Source organism: Esox lucius, chromosome 9 (assembly GCF_011004845.1).
Source record: "Esox lucius isolate fEsoLuc1 chromosome 9, fEsoLuc1.pri, whole genome shotgun sequence".
Classification (NCBI taxonomy): domain Eukaryota; kingdom Metazoa; phylum Chordata; class Actinopteri; order Esociformes; family Esocidae; genus Esox; species Esox lucius.
The window spans coordinates 11,563,912-11,580,354 of NC_047577.1; the positions used below are offsets into that span (position 1 = coordinate 11,563,912).

The window sequence follows — 16,443 nt, forward strand, 5'->3', positions numbered from 1 at the left end:
TTAGTGAAATAATAAGTATAGGCGAATTACCCAGTAATCACTATTCTGCACAGACATCTTTTGGCCACAGTCTCACAGCAAACGTGACGGGACTGACTATGAGGGCCTCTTTGTAAATACATCCAGTTAGTCTGTTCTACTAAGTGGAAATTAACATGGAATGGTGGGACATAATTCATTCAGCCATATCCTATGCAGTTTCTCCACTTTAGCGGAAAAGACCTAAATTCACCCTAATAGAAAATAACATAATTCCAATAATAGAACGCCAAAATGTTTAAAAAAACAAATCAAAATCACACGAATTCAGTGTTCTGTGATTTTTGCTTTGAAGACCCAATAACAAGCGCCGATCAACTCACCTGACCATTAATCATACCCACGGTTGTCCCCAGTCGAATCTTACGACCAGGTCCATATTAGCTCACGTCACCACAGTTGTTAGTGAAATGCCCCCCAAACCGCCCTCTTTCCCGAATTCCTTTCTCTTTCCGGCTTTGGGTTTTAGGTCGCTGTTCACTTTCTCCTAAAGCTTTATAAGGGCGATGCTCGGAATCATCTTGCACTGTAACCTCTCACCTTGGCACCAACCATCTCCATCCCTAAAGCAGAGAAGGCCCAGTGGACTGTTTTGCTATGCTATTGTGAGGAAAATCTGCAAGACCATGATAAGTGCTTCTCACCGCCGGCAATTAGGATGTAGACTGAACAACTGTTGGTCTTAACAGCTGCATATAACAGGAACCATTGTACCATGTTGCTAGGAGAAATGTGATTGCAAATGAACCATGACCCTGAAGTGTATCCGACCTGTGCGCTATTTCTCTCCAATGTCTCCCTTTCTCTAGTCCTACTAAAGATAGTATGAGGTAGTATTAGGAGCAGTAATAATATGACTATTAATAGTAGTAGAACTAGTAGTAGTAGTAGGACTAGTAGTAGTAGTATCAGGACCAGTATTAGTAGGACCAGTAGTAGTAGGACTGGTAGTAGTAGGACCAGTAATAGTAGGACTAGTAGAAGTAGTATCAGGACCAGTAGTAGTAGGACTAGTAGTAGTAGTATCAGGACCATTTGTAGTAGGACTACTAGTAGTAGGACAAATAGTAGGAGTAGTGTCAGGACCAGGTGTAGTAGTATCAGGACCAGTTGTAGTAGGGTTAGTAGTAGTAGTAGTAGTATCAGGACCAGTTGTAGTGGGAGTAGTAGTAGTAGTATCAGGACCAGTTGTAGTAGTATTAGTAGTAGTAGTAACAGGACCAGTTGTAGTAGGACTAGTAGTAGGAGTAGTATCAGGGGGAGTTTCTTCTTTTGTCTAGGGCAGACCCACCTGTTTCTCTATGGCAGCAGTATATGTACACAGCACTAGGTGGAACCATTGCAGCGTAATGGAATGGGTGGCAGCAACAAGTTGTCTTCTAACCGGAACATTCACTATCAGTATTGAAAAACCCAGAGATCTTTTCAGCCTTGGTATGACAATAGGCTTTTATTCTTTCTGACAAATCTTTACAAAACAGAGGAATGAGAGGATTCATCCTGGCATGAAAAACGGTTATTTCTTAAACGATTAATTCACGAATGGCCTTTGTTTCTTTCTTTGAGATATTTTCTGTACATTATAAAATGTGGGCAGGAAAATGAGCTATTCATCTACTTCCTGTGTACCTTCTTTTATGAGCGGCATTGTCAAGATCTCATTGTAAGGTGTCCTCTGAAGGATTGAAGCAGGACAGATTTTAACTGCTCAGTTATGGTAGGAAGGAATATTGTAAATGACAACCAGTGACACCAAAAAGTGTTTTTCAACAAATAAATAGTTACAATGTTTTGCACTGACCCGTCCTTGAGGTCAAGTCACTGATTGTACAACGTGTGTGTGTGTGTGTGTGTGTGTGTGTAACGCAGCTCAAGCTTTATGCTACAATCAAGCTAAAGGGTGATGCTACTCTTGCTCTTATACCGGACAGTTTCAGGTAGTTTGAAGCTGTTGTTGGCATGATTGAAGTAACAAACTCCAATACAGAGCGAAAACTATAACGTTTACAAAGACATTCACACTTGTTTCAGTGTTTTAACTGGACTGGAGGAAGAAAGGGGAACGGATGTTGGGCGGATGGATGTATGGAAAGATGAATGGATGGATTCAGGATATACGGATGGATAATGGATGAACCAAAAAAGGACAGAGCAATGGACCCAGATGAGAAATGGAACAGCACGGTGGAACAGAAGAAGGGTTTGAAGAAGAAGAGGAGCCAGAGGTTAGGAAGTCGACCGTGACCAGGACGGGGACGACAGGAAAAGGTGATCACAGTGTCTGCACACGCACGTAATACCAACCAAACTGCCATGCTAAATCAACGAGTGGACCACAAATAAGTTGGGGGCACGAATGTAAAAATCCATACTAAGCAAAGAACACCTGAACGAGTCGAAGTCCATTTGAAGAGTGATGAACCGCCCTGTAGGAGAATGTCCAGACTGCTGGGCAGCGGATGATGTGGGTATTCAGAGCGTTTATGTCTTGTCTCATTACAACACCAGTACTAGTGTATTATAGTAATGTGTTGGTGGTCAGTTGAACGGCAGGCCTCATCACATGTAGGAAAACAACACCACAGAACTACAGTGTAAAGCTACACAATCCCTCTGAAACAGCACAGGAAAGACTAGTATTTATCTAACGTAAATATTCCCCCGAAATACACAACATATATAATCATATATAAGCATGTAATCTCTATTAGCTGATCTTCCCCATTACCATCATTTACAAAAGATCATCGTCTAATATCATTTAAAAATCCCCTTCAAATCTTTTTAAATGTTCTTATTCCTTTGTCTTAGGGATATTTTCCTGAGTTTCACAAACTGCTCCATTGATGCCGACAGCCACTAAAGGCTGCTGATCTGTCTCCTGTGTTTGTGTTTCATCCCCTTTATCTTGGTCTTTGAATCACATTAGAGTTCTCTGTTTTGTACATGAAACTAGAACAGAGAAAGGAGATGACCCGAAAGAGGAAATGAAGAAAAGAAACCGCTGAAATGTAGCGAGGATAAAGGTACAGCGTTGTTTCCACAGCTCTTAGTCGTGTTGGCTCTGGTGAGGTTGTATACGTACGCCCCTCGGCCTTCTGGGTAGAACTCAGAGAGAAGGCCGAGACAGACGGCGGGGTGGGATGCCATCTCCGATCAAATCTGTTTAGTACGAAGAGAGCGACTCAGCCAATCACCACGGGTGTCTTCGGGGTCGTCTCCATGGGGATGGAGACGTTAGAGGCTTGAGGTGGAATTTGCCATTTAACCACTGATGTCATTGTCCTAGGTCAGAGAGCTTGTGATTCTGCCTATACGCATCCCCAGGACGTAATGACGTCAGCTGACTTGAAATAATTGAACAGGTCTATGATCAGATTTCCATTACTACCATCCATTACACATAAACCCTCCCCCACGGGGAGAACAGATATTGTACATACAGACCCTGGATCAGTGTTTAGGGTCATGTTCATTACTGCAAACTGTGTCAAAATGTTTTGTAGCAAGCCAAGTTCAGGTAGCCCCTCCCTGTCTGAGTTGGGTTTCTCTCATTTGGTTCCTAATGAATACAGCTGGGTGATTCTGGGTTCTATAGGTTCTCACTTCCAGGTGGGTTCTAGACCTGGGTGGAGAATGAGCGTCGAAGAGGGGGCCGTCCCTTTGGATGGGCGGGACAGGGGGCGTGCTGTCCGGGGCTGTAGGGCAGGTCTAGACTTCTCTGGAGATGGATCGCCGCGAGGGGGGTAGCACATCGGGAGGGGCGGGGCATGGTTGTGGTTGATGGTCATGTGATCTCAGAGTACGGTAGTCCTGGAGTCTGAAGGGCAGCAGGAGAGAAGAATAGAGAGAGTCAGAGAGGAGAAGAGTACAGGGTGGAGTAACAATAACACCACAGAGTCAGTGAGGAGAGGAGCACAGGGTGGAGTTACAATAACACCACAGAGTCAGTGAGGAGAGGAGTACAGGGTGGAGTTACAATAACACCACAGAGTCAGTGAGGAGAGGAGCACAGGGTGGAGTAACAATAACACCACAGAGTCAGTGAGGAGAGGAGCACAGGGTGGAGTTACAATAACACCACAGAGTCAGTGAGGAGAGGAGTACAGGGTGGAGTAACAATAACACCACAGAGTCAGTGAGGAGAGGAGTACAGGGTGGAGTAACAATAACACCACAGAGTCAGTGAGGAGAGGAGTACAGGGTGGAGTTACAATAACACCACAGAGTCAGTGAGGAGAGGAGTACAGGGTGGAGTTACAATAACACCACAGAGTCAGTGAGGAGAAGAGTACAGGGTGGAGTAACAATAACACCACAGAGTCAGTGAGGAGAGGAGCACAGGGTGGAGTTACAATAACACCACAGAGTCAGTGAGGAGAGGAGCACAGGGTGGAGTTACAATAACACCACAGAGTCAGTGAGGAGAGGAGTACAGGGTGGAGTAACAATAACACCACAGAGTCAGTGAGGAGAGGAGTACAGGGTGGAGTTACAATAACACCACAGAGTCAGTGAGGAGAGGAGTACAGGGTGGAGTTACAATAACACCACAGAGTCAATGAGGAGAGGAGTACAGGGTGGAGTTATAATAACACCACAGAGTCAGTGAGGAGAGGAGTACAGGGTGGAGTTATAATAACACCACAGAGTCAATGAGGAGAGGAGTACAGGGTGGAGTTATAATAACACCACAGAGTCAGTGAGGAGAGGAGTACAGGGTGGAGTAACAATAACACCACAGAGTCAGTGAGGAGAGGAGTACAGGGTGGAGTAACAATAACACCACAGAGTCAGGGGGAAGAATCCTAAAGAACTCAGGGATATGAACCCAGTGGTTGAGGAACCCAAAGAGCTCATGCAACAGCGTGAACCGCTCGCTACTGTATCTAACTCTGGATTTGATGGTGGCTCACTAACCCGTCTTGCCCCCCCCTCAGCCCTTACCTGAGGGCCACTTAACTTTTCAAGTGGACTCTCCACACGCGGCAGGGTGGACAGGGGCATGCCCAGGGAGGGCTCAGGACGCTGGGGGGGCACAGGGAGGAGGGGTGACGCTGTCTGTCGGAAGTTGTTGATCACGCATGTTACCTGAGAGAAAAGACCAAGAGTCCAACGTTATCCCTCTCCAGAGAAGTATTGTAACTTTCCATGTATCCTAATGAAAATAAGTAGTTAAAAACGGATGTAAATTCACGCCCCTTCACCAACAACCACACTCATCTTCCCTATTCAGACCACAGAGCTCTCAGCCACCTGGGATAACTCAAACAATAAAACCTGATTCATAAAAAGAGATAAAGGGACATCATGCCGGGCATCAGGGACTGTGGAGGAACAGACCTCGTTATGAACTGTGTACTTTATTTTTATGTGTTTTATCATTGTATTTTTATACAGACCATCGGCCTATATAGTTGTATGAAGATTTCCATGGGCTGATGAGATACTATCCTAATGAAATACTACCCTGCCTGTTGGGCCCTGTCTCCCCCAAATAGGTCCACAGTGTCTGGACCACGTTGTCTCAGCCCCAAGGTCTTACGCTGCTATATTATTGTGCTGGGGGAGTAGGGTCAGTTCTCCTTCTCTCCATAAATCCTTGTAGATATAAGAAATGCATTTTCAAAATGTTCTCTGTCTCCTGCCATTTTAAACAAGGTCCTAGCCCACACCTGAGGAGTACCAGGCTTGAAAGACCCGTTGCTGTCCCTGTCCAAAGTCCTCCTGGTTGTGTTGCAGATCAAGATGATACCTGACAATTTCAGCTGCCACTGTGCTGACTCCCCCGTGTTGTCCTTTTCCTTGTCCATCTGGTCATGCTTCTGACCTGGATTAGGTTTTATAGACTCTGGACTCAGCCCACATGCATTTATTGATTATTACAATTTGTACTCTTAATATGTTCACCTGGCACAGCCAGAAGAGGACTGGTCACCCCTCTGAGCCTGGGTCCTCTCTAGGTTTCTTTCTAAATTTCAGCCTTCTTAGGGAGTTTTCCTAGCCACTGAAATTCAACGCAACTGTTGTTTGCTCCTTGGAGTTTTAGACTGGGTGTTTTGTAAAAGCACTTTGTGACAACAGCTGATGTAAAACGGGCTTTATAAATATATTTGATTGATTGATTTATACCCCCCCTCGCCCTCACCAAGAAGCCAGCTATGGCCCCTCCGGTCAGATATCCAGCCAGTACGTCGGCCCAGTGGTTCCGGTACTCCGTGACCCTCACCACCCCCACCAGGACCGCCAGGGACAACAGGGTGAGGGACAGGGTGGGTTTGGTCAGCCGCGTGCCCTTGGTCCGGAACACCAGCGTCACGTACATCTGAAACAAATAGCAAGGAATGACACTGCTATTGGCACTGTGGGGATGGCACTGTGGGGATGACACTGTGGGGATGGCACTGAGGGGATGACACTGTGGGGATGGCACGGTGGGGATGACACTGTGGGGATGGCACTGGGGGGATGACACTGGGGGATGACACTGTGGGGATGGCACTGTGGGGATGACACTGGGGGGGATGACACTGGGGGGGATGACACTGGGGGGGATGACACTGGGGGGGGCTGACACTGGGGGATGACACTGGGGGGGCTGACACTGGGGGGATGACACTGGGGGGATGACACTGGGGGGATGACACTGGGGGAATGAGGCTTTACAGGTAAACAGGCAAAGATACAGGATGACTAAGGGACACAGGGAAATACACACATGCACACACACACACACACACACACACACACACAGACACACATACTGTAACCACACTTTCAGAGATCTACTGATAACCCCCTGACGTCCTCACCACTGTGTAGACGGCCGAGTACACACTGAGCGCGGCGTCCTTGGATGGGAAGGATTTACGGGCAGACGCCACCAGATAGGGGTTCCCGGTGCAGGCTCGACGCTCGGTGATGTACTGCATGGAGGATCGGCAACCCAGGGCGGTGTAGTTGGGCCGGCACGCCGACAGGAAGTGGGGGGTCTGGTTTCCCGTCACCACCTGGCCGGCGTTGGCGAAGATGGTGGTGGCGAAGAGGCCGAAGGAGTAGACGCCTGGGAGCGGGGGGCGGTGGGGGGAGGTTGGAGTGAGGAAATGAGGGAGATACTTTGAAATATGGAGGGAGGGGGAGAGATGTGGCCACTCACCCAGGAACCGTACGATCCGACGGAGGAGGGGGTTGAAGTAACAGCAGTCAGCAGTCACGATGGTCTTCTCCTGAGCTCCGTCGGCTTTCACAAAGAACGTGGTCACCTCCCCTATCAGAATCTACAGAGAGACAGAGAGACAGACAGTCAGAGAGACAGACAGTTAGAGACAGTCAGAGAGACGGGCATCTCGCCGTCCCACACCACAGCTGCATACTTAGAAGGCCACATCCTTCCCACGACGCGGCACAGCGAACGACGCGCCTCGGTAATCCGCAACACGTGATTGCACGGGGTGGCAGAAAAAAAAAAAGAAGCTAAATGGACGTTTTCCACTCTGAGCGGTTACCTTCCCAGCATGCATTACATTTTCAAGGTCGTTAAATAATCCATGTGTAGTGATGGAACCAGCAGGGCATGGCTGTGGTGTTGCTGCTATGTTTATTCTAAAGGCAGCTCCACATCCTACACTTGGTTCTGCTGTTCAGTTCCCTTTGCTACGTCATCAATTTTGTAACAGTGGTTTCACCCCGCAATGAGACTTTCACACGTGACACAGTTGTAAAGATTAGAAACGCGTGATACTTCTGGTCAACCATCTTTCTATCCACGACCCAGTGAGATTGAGTGGTCAGTGCTGCCGTATCTGTGTCGCGTGTAACTGCTGCAGCGCAGGTTTGAATCCGGTTCGCCTCGTCCCTCAGAGAACGCACTCTCCTCTATCTTTCACTACGTGCCTGTACAATAAAGCATAAAACGGCCCGAAAGAATACACTTTAAAAGGTGATGAAATCAACCCAGTGGGGAAAATACGTTAGATGTGCTTGATGGATAGGCCTTTTCTTTAGTTACAGAGTTGGAGGGTCTTTATCTGGTGATGTGACGACTGACTCGTGGCAGCTGTTTGGCTGACATAAAACAAGCACGCGGTCATCATGTGGCGGGCACCGAGGTAGTTTGCCAGGACTGTGCATCCACTGTGCGTAGGCCCAGACCAGAGCCAGAGCATGTACTATCTAATGCTACAGTTCACCTCACAAGGGTTTGTGGAGAATAAATCACTGGCAAGGTGACCTTTACCCGCTATCTTAAGGAAAACCTAGCTGTCAGTGGTTTGTGGTAACATAAAAACCTATAAACAGCCAGAACAGAATATCACAAACACATCAGAGACATTCCAGGTAGATTTGGCAACAACCAGACCCCTGGAATTGAAACCAGCCATGCATGTACGGTAGCGTAGGCTGACCTTCCCTTTACCACCTAAGTATAGCAACGCTAATGGTAGTTGTTCGAGACCCAAATCACACCTTCTTCCCGACACCAATGTTGACCAAGGCCCATGGGGTTCATATCAAAGGTAGTATCAAATGTAGTGACGTGTGCGATTGGGGCTCTGGCAACGAATCAACCCTGTCAAAGGCTAAGGCAAACGCTGTCTCCTCTCATTTGCCATCACTCTCCTCCGACCCGCGGGCCCTAGCGAGGGCACAGATGTTAGCGCACGGTGCTAATAACATCAGATCGGGGTGGCAGACAGTGAGAGCACTGGGCCGATAACTGAAAGGACGACGGCTGGAAACTCTGCATCAACAACGTGAAATAAATATGTTTGTACCCTTGAGATGTTAGTTTGGGTAGAGGGCTTGGATATTGGTGTGGAATGAGTAAGGCTTCGTTTAGGATTATAACTGGGATGTAGGGGTTAAGATTAGGGTTATAACAGGGATGTAGGGGTTAAGGTTTGGTTTATACCAGGGATGTAGGGGTTAAGGTTAGGGTTATAACAGGGATGTAGGGGTTAAGGTTAGGGTTATAACAGGGATGTAGGGGTTAAGGTTAGGGTTATAACAGGGATGTAGGGGTTAAGGTTAGGGTTATAACAGGGATGTAGGGGTTAAGGTTTGGTTTATACCAGGGATGTAGGGGTTAAGGTTAGGGTTATAACAGGGATGTAGGGGTTAAGGTTAGGGTTATAACAGGGATGTAGGGGTTAAGGTTAGGGTTATAACAGGGATGTAGGGGTTAAGGTTAGGGTTATAACAGGGATATAGGCGTTAAGGTTAGGGTTATAACAGGGATGTAGGCGTTAAGGTTAGGGTTATAAAAGGGATGTAGGTGTTACGGTTTGGGTTATAACAGGGATATAGGCGTTAAGGTTAGGGTTATAACAGGGATGTAGGGGTTAAGGTTTGGTTTATACCAGGGATGTAGGCGTTAAGATTAGGGTTATAACAGGGAGGAGAACAATACTGTGCTGTCAAATGTCAATTCAACTGAACGGAGGCCTGTTAGATGAGTCGATGCGAGCAACTGACCCAAAAACACCTAATTAACAACCAACCTGGCAACCCGTCTTGTAATGGACTGTAATGGACTTCGCACAAGCCTCATTACCTCATCAATACGAAAGGAGTCAAAGCTGTTTTTAGTTGTAGTCTCAGAAACAGTCCATTATAAATCTGCATTAACGGTGGAACGATGTTCCATTTGGATTTTATATTGTGCACCGCGCAGAAGCACGTTCCAAAATGCCGGCTTCCTATAAGACAAAAAAAAAAAACGGAAAATAGAACAGCCAGCGCGAGTGGGAAGTGGTGGAGGCGGCGGAGTGGCTTTGATTAGAGACTACTGCTACTGCCATTCAACTGCAGTGGCTTCCACAAGGAAATACATTCTACATGTAGCCCCCTTAGTTACACGGCACAACGCGCGTAAAGTGCCGGAACATTCCTTACATTCTGTTTAGTTCTGAGCCTGTGCTCCTATGCTGACAGTGATGATGCAGCCCAGACGTGAGACATGTTAAGAGACTATCAGCAGACCACATTACAGTGTTAGACTGAGTCTATGGCTTTTCACCCATGACTGTTCTGCCACTAACGCATTCTAAATGTAGGGAACCGATTAATAATTTAATTAAAAGCCAAGAGGCTTTTTAAACAGTCAGCTATAGCGAATACTCTAACATGACCCTGCACATTATTAACACACACACCTAAACACACGCACTGGAGTGTGTGCTTTATTTCTGCAATAGGATGCTGTTTGATGCGTCCGTTGATTCGCGTGAACCGTGTTAGACAGCCCGGTGACAATTAGTTCACATATCTGCCACTCATAGAGGAGCGGAATAACCTTCAGACACCCGTGCTTACGAAGACACTGCCGGAATCCAAGCTCAGATCGGATAACAGGTGGAGAGAGGACTGATGTAGAGATATGAAACTAGTTAGAAGTGTTCAAATGATGAATAGATGGACCTGCGGAGAGAGCGAGGCAGAGAGAGAGAGAAGAGGGGGAAGCAGGAAATACAAAAATCTGGTGAAGAAGAAAGAAAAAGCCGGAGAAAGATAAACAGGATGACACCCTGACTGACACTGGCTGTCTTATGAGCCTTCAAAGAAGAGCAAGCGGAAGCTTTCCTTTGAAATGTTTATTTGTGTGTGTAAATGTGTGTGCGTGATGTTTTTTTGTGTGTGTTTGTGTGTGTGTGTGTGTGTGTGTGGGTGTGCATATACACAGACTGTCAGGAGGTTAAACTAAGTAAAAAATCCCTCAAAGTGGTTTTTTTGGGGGGATGTCGGTACTGTTCATCTGCTTGACAACTTGAACTTCACTACATTCCTGAAGTATATGATGTACCCTTCACTCTGTAAGTTTGGCCTGACACCCAAAAGTGATCTCTGAATGTTTCGCAGGTCAGGAAAGGTTCAAATCACCCCTATCAGCTCTGATTATGCTATCTGGTGTAAGTTATTAGAAATTATTGACAGCTTGGCTTCAGATAGCTAAGTAAAAAGTACATTTTAAAGCAAAAACCTTTACACTTATATTTACTATTTCACTTGTTTTCCTATTTCTGTGTGCCACTGTGTGATTGTAGGTGAGGATCTGTGTGTGTGTGTGTGTTCAACAAGGTATCACAAATGCACTATTTCACAGCGGTGGGGTGGGGGGTAACATCTGTGAACGTGTTCGAGTTTGTGTGTGTGTGTGTGTGTGCGTGCGTGTGTGTGCTCGGGCGTGTGACTACTAGCAGCTCTGTCAAATCAAACGGTTGAAAAGTGGAGCAGAAGGGCCCTCACATGTTAAACAGTGGAGAGCATTCAGTAATGCAACCCTCTCTCAGCCTCCACACTTGTTTACAACAGAAGAGGTGGATTCTGGGGCCGAGGGGAGAGGTGTTAAGAGATATTTTAGACGAAAATGACGGAAAATGGTGTGTGTGTGTGTGAAATTGAAAGAGATGCTTGCCTGAGCATCTAGAACACATCAAACACTGCATCCTTTAACAATCGTTCCCATAATACCATGCTAGAGTTCCCAACTAATGGACACACAGCTGACTTCTACTCTTGTTATCAGTATAGTGTCTGTGGGGTTGTTGGTATTGTCAGTATAGTGTCTGTGGGGATGTTAGTATTGTCAGTATAGTGTCTGTGGGGATATTAGTATTGTCAGTATAGTGTCTGTGGTGATGTTAGTATTGTGTCTGTGAGGTCATTGGTATTGTTAGTATAGTGTCTATGGGGTCATTAGTATTGTTAGTATAGTGTCTGTGGGATCATTAGTATTGTTAGTATAGTGTCTGTAGGGATGTTAGTATTGTTAGTATAGTGTCTGTGGGGGTGTTAGTATTGTTAGTACAGTGTCTGTGGGGTTGTTGGTATTGTCAGTATAGTGTCTGTGGGGATGTTAGTATTGTCAGTATAGTGTCTGTGGGGATATTAGTATTGTCAGTATAGTGTCTGTGGGGATGTTAGTATTGTGTCTGTGAGGTCATTGGTATTGTTAGTATAGTGTCTATGGGATCATTAGTATTGTTAGTATAGTGTCTGTAGGGATGTTAGTATTGTTAGTATAGTGTCTGTGGGGGTGTTAGTATTGTTAGTACAGTGTCTGTGGGGATGCTAGTATTGTTAGTATAGTGTCTGTGGGGTCATTAGTATTGTTAGTATAGTGTCTGTGGGGTCATTAGTATTGTTAGTATTGTGTCTGTGAGGCCGTCGGTATTGTTAGTATTGTGTCTGTGGGGTTATTAGTATTGTTAGTATATTATGTGTGGGGTTGATAGTATTGTTGTTTTATGTTAATTTCTTACTACTCTCTTCATCCTTCTGCAGTACATTGTTCATCATATGGATTGTCATTGCCCACACAGTACAGTTACTACTTTATTCATCCGGTATAAACATCACACCACGTCGTTGACACCAACAAGCTTCATAGCCCCACTGCCGTGTCACAGAGTCTGTCAGAGCAGTGCTGGTGTTACCATGACATTTAGATTTCTACCCACACTCCCTCCATCTCTGCCTCTCCTCTCCCCTCCTGCCTGTAGTCTCTCTTTCATTCCTGCATCTGCAGACTTCCCGGTCCCTTTGTGGAGAAACTAGGTTACAGTACAGATTCTATTCCTCCACATCTTTTTCACTTTTAGTGCCAGTTCATACCATCTCTCTCTGTCTCCCTCCATCTCACAGATCAACTAAAATGCAATCGATGTTTAGTACCCCCTAAAGTCTAGAACACTAGACTGTGAGGTGACAGGTGTGAGGTGACAGGTGTGAGGTGGCAGGTGATTTGTATGGTGTGAGATGACAGGAGTGTGGTGGCAGGTGTGAGGTGACAGGTGTGAGGTGACAGGTGTGAGATGACAAGTGATTTGTATGGTGTGAGGTGACAGGTGTGAGGTGACAGGTGTGGAGTGACAGGTGTGTGGTGACAGGTGTGAGGTGACAGGTGTGAGGTGACAGGTGATTTGTATGGTGTGAGATGACAGGTGTGAGGTGACAGGTTATTTGTATGGTGTGAGAAGACAGGTGTGTGGTGACAGGTGTGGAGTGACAGGTGATTTGTATGGTATGAGATGACAGGTGTATGGTGTGAGATGACAGATTTGTGGAGTGAGGTGACAGGTATGTGGGGTGTGGTGTGAGGTGACAGGTGTGTGGTGTGGTTTATCATGAGTTTGGTGTGAGGTGACAGGTGTGTGGGGTGGTGTATCATGAGTTTGGTGTGAGGTGACAGGTATGTGGGGTGTGGTGTGAGGTGACAGGTGTGGTTTATCATGGCTTTGGTGTGAGGCGACAGATGTGTGGTGTGGTGTATCATGAGTTTGGTGTGAGGTGACAGGTGTGTGGTGTATCATGACTTTGGTGTGAGGTGACAGGTGTGTGGGTTGGTGTATCATGAGTTTGGTGTGAGGTGACAGGTATGTTGGGTGTGGTGTGAGGTGACAGGTGTGGTTTATCATGGTTTTGGTGTGAGGCGACAGATGTGTGGTGTGGTGTGAAATGACAGGGGTGTGAGGTGGCTACCAATCCCTGCAGAGCACCTGGACAGCAACACATTTAGACGCAACCAAATCACAAGAAAACAAACAGCTGTTTGATACCGTAAAGAAGGAACTAAAAACAAAGCAACAATGGCAGAAGACTTGACCACTGTGACTTACCCATAATGAAGGTTAATCTTAACTACAAACAATGTGGATGTCCTTGCTATTGAAAAAGGCAGATCTGCACTTCCTGATCTCCAACCAATGGTGTGACAACATTAGAGACACGTATTTCCCACAGATTATACAGACACACAACATTTATTTATATATATGCGGGAAATCAATCCATATGTAGTTTTAGTTATTATAAAAATGAAACAAATGATACATTAAGTCAAGACTTATTTATTTGTTACGAGTGAGATGATATTGGCATTTTGAGAGATGGGCGGGGCCAGGTGTGGACGGTGGGTGAGTAAGTGAGGCAGGGCGGGGCCAGGTGTGGACGGTGGGTGAGTAAGTGAGGCAGGGCGGGGCCAGGTGTGGACGGTGGGTGAGTAAGTGAGGCAGGGCGGGGCCAGGTGTGGACGGTGGGTGAGTAAGTGAGGCAGGGCGGGGCCAGGTGTGGACGGTGGGTGAATAATCGCATCAGCTGACATTCATACAATCCGTAGAAATGTTCTGACTGCTGTTCTAATATGAAAAGATCAAAGCCGTCGGGGACACATTATAGAAAGAAGAGGAAAGATGAGGAAGAAAGCAGAAAAAAGTATAGTGGTATGTTTTTATGGACATTTTATGGACAGTTCAGATCCTAATTTGGGCTGGTTTTAGAATTTGGCAGAGAAATTGGCAGCAGTGAACTGGTTAGTTGCAGAGCGTTTGAACCCCTGGGGACCCACGTAATCACCAAGTCAAGTGCACAGGGATTCTTTTCGCAAGTTGCATCTAATCTCGTTGCAAATCATTGATCTGAACTGGCAGTGAGATGTATCTTTGTTGTTCTGAACATTTGAACTTTAGAATGTATGATTTTGCAATTAAATACGACGGATGCTCTCAAGAGATCCTATGACGATATCATTGATAGTTTTGCATCAAGGAAATCGAGGCGTGTCCAGTTTTAAGACAGAAACTGCCCTTCATCTTCACAGAATACCATTTTGGGTGTCTTTTTTGTTTACCCAGTTTAGGCACCTGTGGTTAAATATTTGATTGCACATTACAAAATATTGTTTTTATTTAGTCTTTATTTATATTTTTTTCCAACAGCACACTATGTGGATTCTCCTTTATTGTTTACATTTTTTGTACACCTGCTATCGCACTTGTATTTATTTTGTGTTTATAAAAGTCAAATTAAAAAGTGTTATTTCTCCTGAAGTTGGCTTATTTCTTTTGGGGGGCAACATTTAGAGAGCTCGCCTAGGGTGCCAGATTACCCAAAAATGCCTCTGTTTGTGTATGATGTTGACTTAAAATGTAGTTCCCCTCAGCTTTTGTTTGTTTTAATTTATATTTTACGAGTCATTTATTTACTTGCTTTGTTAAGGTAGGAAACGTTCCTTGAAACTGTCAGCACCCCATGGCTCAGTATCTACCCTGCTCAGTGCATCCATGAGAGAGCAAACAAACTCAATGATTATTTAAACAGAGACACTAACTGCAATTTAAAAACCCACAAGTGTGGGAAATTCACCTTTTATTGCCACTTTCACCCGTATGTCACCTTGTGTGTCTGTAACAAGGCCAAACATTCAAGGCTATCAGAGGTGTAAAAAGTACAAAGTAAATGTTCTCAACTGGGTTCAGCTGTGTTCACCACTTCAGGGAAGTATCTAATTATGATATAAGTAACCAGGTAAGGGGAGTTCAAAACTAACCTGTGATAAATTAAATAAAAAGGAAGAGTGTAAATTAGCAATTAAAGTCACTGATTAGTTATGAACTCTGTTTAGCTGGTCATTCAGCTCTTCCTTAGGAACTTCCCAAAACTGGTAAACACAGCCAAGTACTTATACTTTATATTTTCACACCTCTGAAGGCTATGTAAACTTTTGATCAGGGCTATTTGGGTGATAAAAAGTAGCCAAACAACTATGTGATAATAAATGGCTTCAAATGATCACTATCCTTAAATAAAAGACATTATTTTGCCAATTTTTTTCCCCACAATTTCTGCCAGAGTATGCAAAAACTGTACATTCTATACTTCTTTCTTTCTTTCTTTGCAAATAGCAAGTGTGAAAGTGCTTTTTACATTTTTGAGTGTGTTTTTATGAATGTGTGGCAGAGAGACAGAGAGTAATGAGACAGTGAGTAGTGAGACAGAGAGTAGTGAGACAGTAAGACAGAGAGACAGAGAGCAGTGAGATAGAGAGACAGTGAGACAGAGAGCAGTGAGACAGAGAGTAGTGAGACAGTGAGACAGTTAGACAAAGTAGTTAGACAGAGAGACAGAGAGTAGTGAGACAGTGAGACAGAGAGTAATGAGACAGAGAGTAGTGAGACAGTGAGACAGTTAGACAGAGAGTAGTGAGACAGTGAGACAGTTAGACAGAGAGTAGTGAGACAGTGAGACTGTGAGACAGAGGGCAGTGAGACAGAGAGACAGTGAGACAGAGAGTAGTGAGACAGAGAGACAGTCTGGGTGGGATGCCCAAACATCCTTTCTGGTTTTGGCCAAAATTGCACCCTATTCCCTCCATTTTCTCACCTGATCCATAAGCACACTGGTCAAAATTAGGGCACTTCCTAGATAATAGGCTCCCATTGGGGAAATTGTCTCGGAATGGTTATCAACCGTAGCTCAGAGCTTTGTCTGCCTGCCTGTCAAGATCCATCCTATAATTCACCAGGCAAAGGGGGGCTTTCTATGGCCCTGACTGACAACCGCACAAACAACCAGCCAATTCCTCGCTCTCTACCTCTTTATCTCCCTCACTCTGTCACTACCTCCCTT

The 16,443-nt window shown here is 45.4% G+C and overlaps 1 protein-coding gene across 6 annotated transcripts in view; it reads right to left on the bottom strand.

Moving 5' to 3' along the window:
- Positions 1-1,461: 1,461 nt before the first annotated feature.
- The window catches only part of plppr2b (phospholipid phosphatase related 2b), a 35,558-nt gene continuing 20,576 nt past the window's right edge, over positions 1,462-16,443 (bottom strand). For 4 of the 6 annotated variants that reach the window (XM_010872821.4, XM_034294513.1, XM_034294514.1 and 1 more), the window contains 5 exons: positions 7,196-7,316; positions 6,852-7,102; positions 6,188-6,364; positions 5,003-5,130; positions 1,462-3,859 (listed from right to left, as the gene is read on the bottom strand). In XM_010872821.4, the coding sequence (XP_010871123.1) occupies positions 3,751-3,859; positions 5,003-5,130; positions 6,188-6,364; positions 6,852-7,102; positions 7,196-7,316 (786 nt within the window). In that variant the 3' untranslated portion in view covers positions 1,462-3,750. Of the gene's footprint in view, positions 3,860-4,986; positions 5,131-6,187; positions 6,365-6,851; positions 7,103-7,195; positions 7,317-16,443 lie in introns of all 6 variants that reach the window. The other 2 variants (XM_010872823.4, XM_010872825.4) reach the window with 1 other exon arrangement.